Below are 7,626 nucleotides of genomic sequence, written 5' to 3'. Positions count from 1 at the left end.
CTGAAGACGAGGATGCCTTGAATGTCAAGTTTCAACTGCGCGTCTCAGACTGGGGCTCTTGTGAGGAGGGAGATTGGGGTTTTGTGGCTGCTCCAAGTCCGCTTTGGGTTTGTTCTTCCCTCGCTGATCCGTAAGCCGATTGGTTGTCTTTGATTGTGTTAGTGGCGATTTTCTTTCTTACGTTGCTTTTGTGCTTGATGTTCTAGGATTTTTTTGGGGTTATGCTTCCTTATTTATTTATCGTTCAGTTAGTTTTCGTAAAATCTCTTTAAAAAATTTTCTTTTTATTTGGCCCTTATTTGTTGTGTTAATGATATCCTAATTATTCATCCCTAATTCAAGCTGTAGACTTTCGTGTTACTGGGTGAGCTATCTTGAGATGGATTTTGATCAGTGTTTGTGCCTCTTTGTGTTCGTCGCTGTAATATGTTGCTGCTTTTGTATGGTTATAATTTCCAGTATGTCCTGTTTGCTCTGATGGATCATTTGATGGGATGAATGGATGTATTTATTAATTTCTAGGTTGTGTGATCTCTCTGTTGTGCATATTTGAGTTTAGACCTGCAGGATTTCCCGGCTAACAATGGTTCAACAGATTCTTATGCTTCCAATTTTATATGTCAGCAGAAGAGATTTGTTACATGGCTAGTCCTGTATAATGGTTAGGTGTTATGCTGTTTCTGCTTCTTCAGACCTATCTTTTTCTTATTTGCTTCACCACTATATGAGGTACAATTTGTAGTTTGAAAATCCCCTTATACAGGATGAGAATTGAGATAGGTAGATGTTAGTAGAGTAGGTCTAGTTGTCACTTGCCAGAACTTAGACCATACTGTTAAGACTTCTTGTTGGTGTCTTTGATTCCTTTAGTGCTTACACCTATGAGAGTGATATTAGGGCTATTGCAGGGTTTTCTAGATTTTCAATGAAAAATGTGAGGCAAAAAAGAGTTTCTGATATGATCAATGCATCTCCATATAGCGTTTTTTCTCTCTCTTCTTTTTCTTATTTTTTGAAAACTCAGTAATACAGGATAATAAAGGTAGATGTAAGTAGAGTAGGTATTAGTTGTCACTTGTCAGAATTTAGACCATATTTAGTGTTTTTAATTCTTTTAATACTTACACCTATAAGAGTAATACTTAGAGGTTGTTCAGTTCATGTGTTTGAGTCTCGAAAACAGTTGTAGAAGGGGAACCTTGGCGCAATGGTAAAGTTGCTTCCGTGTGACTTAGAGGTCATGTGTTTGAGTCTCGAAAACAGTCTCTTATAAAACAGAGTAAGGTTGTGCACAATAAATCCTTCCCCAAGACTCCACATTGGCAGGAATTTCGTACACCGAGCTATCCTTTTTTTCTCATTGTCAATTTTGTTGAATTTCTCCATCCACCAAATATCCAGATAATTTTGACCTAGTTGAACTTTTCTGTACCAGTACACATGCAGTTACCCATCAGAGTTTCTACACTTGCACACCTAATAAGCAAGTCAATAAATACAACATTAGCCTAACTTGACCTTCAACCATTTAAAGTATGATTGCACTGACAGTACCATCCTAAAACATCCTTAATAGCCCAAAGTTCATTTACATTGAAATGTGGGTTTGGGCCTTATCCTTAAAATCATCTTAAACAATGCAAAATGAGTTAACAAGCTGATTTCAAAATCAGGAGTTCATTTAGACTTGAAATGTAGATTTTACAACTTAGCCCATCCTAAAATATCTTAAACAACCCAAATTGAGGTAATAATGATTTCGAAATCAACTTCTTGGGTGCAGAAATGCACACAACACTCTTCAAGCTAGTGAGTTTCTTGATTTATTTTGGGTTGAAACCTTCTAAGTGACTTCATTTAGGCTCGATGTTTGGGTTTTAAGATTTATCTCGTTGTTAACTTTCCTAAAAATCTAAAATGTCAATAAGCTAATTTCAGAATCAACTTGCAGAAATGCACAAAATTTTTAAGAAAATTAATTGACTCATTTTGAGTCAGAAATCTTGCATGTGGTTTTGAGGCTTATCTCATACTAAAATGTCGTAAACAATCCAAAATGAGTCGACACAAATTGCTGAAATCAGCTTGTTGGGCACAAGGTAAGAGTAGATAGGAAAGAAAAAACGAAATTGGGTGTGATTTGGTAAATTTGGGAAACTAGGTTGCACCCTTGTAAAAAAAATGAAAACAAAGAGAAAGATGTGGTAAATTGCCGGTAACTTAAAATGGCATAATTGGTTGACCTTGAACATTCTTCCCTTGTTTGCGACTTGTTTGTTATTTTGATTAGAGTTATATTATTTTACATATAATTTCTTTGTTTAGTTGTATTATATGATCTTTCTGGAAATTGCTGTGTAGTTTATTAATAATTTGTTGTTTAGTTTTATTTCTGATGTTATTAGTTTAATGCTGCTCTGGAATCTTCTCGAGCAAGCTCATATGGAAACACCATAGTTTTGGTATATTGGAAGTCTAGGCCAGGGATCGTTTGTTTATATAGATATTTGTTTCGTTATCTAAACTGAAATTTGTTTTTCATCATGGTACAGCTTAATAATGGTGAATGTATTAGTCCTCTGTCTCTCTCCGTAGCTATGGAAAAGGGACTAAGAAGAAATTTGCTCTCTGTGCCCATGAAGTGTAGACTCTTTGTTCCTATTCTTCAGATACTAATTTGGTTTTCACTCAATTATATATGTTATGGTACTGAGACTGACATCAAATGCTTAAGAAGGTTCAGGGCTTCTGTAAATGTCACTGAGGACAATGTATTAGACTCGTGGACATTTGAAAACACAACAGATGGGTCTATATGCAAGTTTGTTGGTGTTGAGTGTTGGCATCCTGAGGAAAGCAGAGTCCTCAGTATTCGTCTTTCCTACTTGGGACTTCAAGGCCAGTTCCCATTGGGACTTGAGAATTGTACGAGCCTGAATACGCTTGACCTATCGGGCAATAACTTTTCTGGATCTATTCCTTCTGATATTGATAAAAGGCTACCTTATGTCACAAGGCTTGATCTTTCATTCAATAGTTTCTCAGGTGCAATTCCTCCCAACCTGTCTAATTGCATCTTTCTTAATTCCCTCAAGCTCCAGCATAATCAACTGAGCGGAGTGATTCCTTACGAACTAGGCCGCCTCGATAGACTGTCAGATTTTGATGTTTCTAACAATCAGTTAACTGGTCCGATCCCATCATTGCATCAAAATTTTCCTCAAACGAGCTTTTCAAGCAACCCTGGACTATGCGGAGAACCATTGGATGGATGTCCAGGGAGTTCAAAGAAGTCCAATTCTGGGGTAATTATAGGCTCAGCTGTGGCTGGTGTTGTTATAACCATCATTATTGTTGGGGTGGTTTTGTATTTTTGCATGCGGAGAATGCCTATCAAGAAGAAAGAAAAGGAAATAGAAGAAAACAAGTGGGCAAAGTCAATAAAAGGAGTTAAAGGCGCCAAGGTAAGATGAGAGTACTTTTATTTGAATGAGCTGAAACTTTTTCTAGGTTTGCTAAGTTACAATATGGCTTGTTCTCTTTTTTGTTCGGTCAATATATTGAGTCTAAAGGTGAGTCTTTTTCTTATGCTTAGGTGTCTATGTTTGAGAAATCTGTGTCAAAGATGAAGTTGAGCGATCTCATGAAAGCAACAAATGATTTCAGCAAAGATAATATGATTGGTGCTGGTAGAACTGGGACTTTGTACAAGGCAACACTTCCAGATGGCACTTTTCTTGCTATCAAAAGATTGCAGGACTCGCAGAAATCTGAAAAGCAGTTTGTATCAGAGATGGCGACGCTTGGAAATGTTCGGCATCAAAACTTGGTTCCACTTTTGGGCTATTGCATTGCCAAAAAGGAGAAGCTCTTGGTTTACAAGTACATGCCCTTGGGCACCCTCCATGATCAGCTGCACGATCCTGCTTCACAAGGGAAAAGTTTAGAATGGCCAACAAGACTGAAAATTAGTATCGGCGCAGCAAAAGGAATAGCTTGGCTTCACCACAGCTGCAACCCACGCATTCTCCACCGAAACATTAGTTCTAAATGCATACTCCTGGATGAAGATTATGAGCCCAAAATATCTGATTTTGGACTTGCAAGGCTTATGAATCCCCTAGATACACATCTCAGCACTTTCGTGAATGGTGAGTTTGGCGACTTGGGTTATGTAGCTCCTGAGTATTCTCGTACACTAGTTGCAACACTGAAGGGTGATGTCTACAGTTTCGGAGTAGTACTTCTTGAATTGATCACCAGTGAAAAATCCACTCAAGTATCCAAGGCTTCAGAAAGCTTTAGAGGCAGCCTGGTGGAATGGGTAACCTCTCTCTCAAATAACTCTCTTCTTCAGGATGCGATCGACAAATCCTTAATTGGGAAGGACAACAACAATGAGCTGCTCCAATTCTTGAAAGTTGCTTGTTCTTGTGTTTTGCCTGGTCCCAAGGAGAGGCCTACCATGTTTGAAGTATACCAACTCCTGAGAGCTATTGGGGAGAAGTACCATTTCTCAACGGATGATGATATTCTTTTTCCAGTCCCAAGCACCGATGCTGAAACCCTCGAGGAACTTATCGTGGCGAAGTAATATATAAGTTTGGCAATCTATGTAAGCATTTCTGAAGGCAGCAAAGCAACATTTATTTCTTGCTTTACATGGAACTTAAAGTGGCCTTGTGGATCAAGTTGTTTCATAGGAACTTAAAATAGTATATATATAAGTCTATATATAAGTCAAAAAGATGATGATTAATCTCATCTTTTAGTTTTTTTTTTCCTTTTTGTAAAAGATTTATCTCTGGTATTTCTACTATTTCCATGTTTTTGTTGCTGTGTTTGTACATGAGTGGCAATCTAGTACTACATCTCTCTAATAGCACTACACAATTTAACTTGTGCTGTTTACAGTGATCATTGATCATTCAGTTTCAGTTTCTTACTAGATTGAGCTGATTCTCATGTGAATTCTACAAGAAAAAAGCCTTGCTGAGAATTATTATCAAGAGATTTTGTTTCTGTTTTTGTTATTGAGATTGTATTAGTGTTAATGTTGCTTCATTTTGAATTTTCAAATAGGTAATTTGATAATCTTGATGTTCAAGTTTTATTTGATTAATTCTAGATTTAAGCGACTCTTTCTTAGTTCACTTACTGAATAAATTCGGAGCAGAAGAATATTAGTCTATGTTGAGATTCAAATTTTGATTCTTACTGTTTTACCACATCTGTGCGTCTGCTGTTTGAAGTTTTTTGGTATCAAATAGTATCACTTTAGTTTAGATTATGAATTGAGTTATCAAGGTCGAAGTGCCTTATCCCAAGTAGTAAACATAGAGACGTGTGTTGTTTGAGGTTTTGGATTCAAGTCCTTTTAGTAACATGTATTTGTTGACTGAGGTGCTATGACGATTCAAGTTTTAGTAACATGTATTTGTTGGCTAAGGTGTTATTTCGGCAATAGACTCTTATCAACATAGTGATATCGCGTCTCTAAAAAATCCCTTAGGGAGTTTTCTGATATGGGGTTGTTTCGGCGGTGGGATTGGTTACTATAAAAAGTTTATCCACTACAGTTTTCTTCTTACGTCGTGATCAATTGCAGTTTCTTGATTTATCTTCTCACAAATAGTTATAGAGCTGATCGTGTGAAACCGCTAAGGTGGTAGATTCTATCTTTTTTTGCAGAAGAGTTATCAAGTCGTTGATTTATATTCTTGTGATTAAATCGTTTAAGAATAAAAGGTAAATTTGGATATAAAATAAGAGGTGAGATTAGACCTGATCTTAGGTCGGATCTGAATCGGATTTGGCTCCGTAATCGAGTCAAGGGGTCGGTAACCTGTTGACTCCAATATGATCGGTTACGGTGAGATTAGACTTGACCTTGGGTTATCAATCGACGATTTGAAGGTCAAATCATTAATTATGTTTTTGCCATTGGAAATCGACGGTTGACCATTGAGAAAGTTTTTTTTTAATTTTTTTAAACATTTAAGATTATTTAATTATTTTTTATCAATGATTATGATTTAATATATATTATTTTTAAACTTTATAAATAATAAATAGTTCATTTTATTAGTTTTATATTATTTTTTCTATCTCGTCTATAAATTTTGAAATCTATCATTTTTTTATTTCAGTTCTTCAATTCTAATAGAAAGAGTTTCATCTCGATCTTAGAAAAGTAAGAAAATAGTTCATAAATATGAATCTCAACGATATTCAATTTATCAATAATGAATCAGAATAACTTTCGACGTCCAAGACATAATGAAATACCTAAACCTCTAAGGTTCGGGATACTACATCTTTAACGTCGTTCATTTTTACTAAGCATTTTAAAAAAATCATTTTTCTATCTAGAGAATTACATACAAAATGTAAGTATTATAAAATCTTCTACAAATTCTAATCGGACGTGGTTATGGGTCATTAAAGTAATACATTGAAATAAAAACATCCTGAAGAAATTTAGAATTGAATATTCACAAACTTAATTATCCACATTTTCATCAACTAGTGGAATAATAAATTAAGAGTTATTAGCTAGATTTATTTATGTAAAATATCTTTCTTTTAGTTTTCGATCTAAATGCACATTTTAAAATTTTTATCAAGAATCATTTAACCCATTTACTAAAGTTCCTGAACTATACTTATCCGTACAATAAAAAAATTAGTAAGGTAAGAAAAAAATTAATTAAAATTTTAATAAATTAAATAATAATTTTTTTTATCTTCATATTTAGAGTGACCAATGACAACTCATTCATACATAAGTATAACTTACCATTGGATCAATAACTCTTAAATAATTCAAAAATATTTATTAGTATAGAAGTTTTTGATAATGCATGTACTGTTTATAACATCTCTCATTAAGTTTAGAAGGATATTGATTAACTTTTAAAATATTTTTAATATTATTTGATAATATCAATTCTAATAAATTTTTTATGTTGATTTGTTATTAATTATTTATTTTTTAATATTAACATTATATGTCATATTTTAAATTTCTATGTTTAAAATGAATTAAAAATTAAAAAAATTAAATTAAATCAATTAAAATTATTACTACTTATTTATAATAGCATCCTAATACAATATAATAATGAGTAGATTTTATAAAATTAATAAAATAAGAATTAAATTTTTTTTAATATAATGTAAGAACACGTTGAAATTTAACATATCAAAAATTAACATATTCATTTCAATATAAAAAATTATTATATATATTTTTTCATAAAATACTAATAATATTTATTTTTACACCAATATAATATATATATATATATATAGTAGCATTTGTGAAATTTTAAAAATATTTAATGATACAATAAAGAACTTTTTGATATTTATTATCTTACTTCTTATTTAGTTATGATAAATTATTTTAGCATAATTTTAATTTTAAATGAATATATTATAAATAAATTTTTATCTCCTTGTGTTACGCCTCGAGAAAGCCGTACGAAAAATTTCGGTAGCATCTCCCCAGTAACTATAACAATTCCCCTAAATACATGCATAAATAAACGGCCACAGACGGTCGGTGAATAGGACTACACGTCCAATAGACACACACAACAATCAACAAATATAAAGTAAAGG

The 7,626-nt window shown here is 33.3% G+C and overlaps 1 protein-coding gene across 3 annotated transcripts; it reads left to right on the top strand.

Moving 5' to 3' along the window:
- On the top strand, positions 1-4,945 carry LOC141826580 (probably inactive leucine-rich repeat receptor-like protein kinase At5g48380). Of its 3 annotated transcripts, none has more exons than XM_074713838.1 (3): positions 1-130; positions 2,553-3,464; positions 3,596-4,945. In XM_074713838.1, exons 2-3 carry the CDS (start codon positions 2,598-2,600, stop codon positions 4,592-4,594), a joined length of 1,866 nt encoding a protein of 621 aa, XP_074569939.1. In that variant the 5' UTR covers positions 1-130; positions 2,553-2,597; the 3' UTR covers positions 4,595-4,945. The 3 variants fall into 3 exon arrangements, with proteins under 3 accessions (XP_074569939.1, XP_074569940.1, XP_074569938.1); XM_074713839.1 differs by having other exon boundaries at positions 13-107; XM_074713837.1 differs by having other exon boundaries at positions 23-157.
- Positions 4,946-7,626: the final 2,681 nt, after the last annotated feature.

Source organism: Curcuma longa, chromosome 4, assembly GCF_044706935.1.
Source record: "Curcuma longa cultivar G26 ecotype Majalengka, Jawa Barat chromosome 4, ITB_CL_G26_1.1, whole genome shotgun sequence".
Lineage (NCBI taxonomy): Eukaryota > Viridiplantae > Streptophyta > Magnoliopsida > Zingiberales > Zingiberaceae > Curcuma > Curcuma longa.
Note: the sequence above shows the minus strand (reverse complement) of the source record. Positions and strands in the feature narration are given on the sequence as shown.

What these genes read in the sequence shown, in the direction of transcription:
- LOC141826580 (XM_074713838.1), top strand. Translation starts at nt 2,598, where the DNA reads ATGGAAAAGGGACTAAGAAGAAATTTGCTCTCTGTGCCCATGAAGTGT. An exon ending in AAGGAGTTAAAGGCGCCAAG is followed by an intron (nt 3,465 to 3,595) that starts GTAAGATGAGAG and finishes TCTTATGCTTAG; the next exon opens with GTGTCTATGTTTGAGAAATC.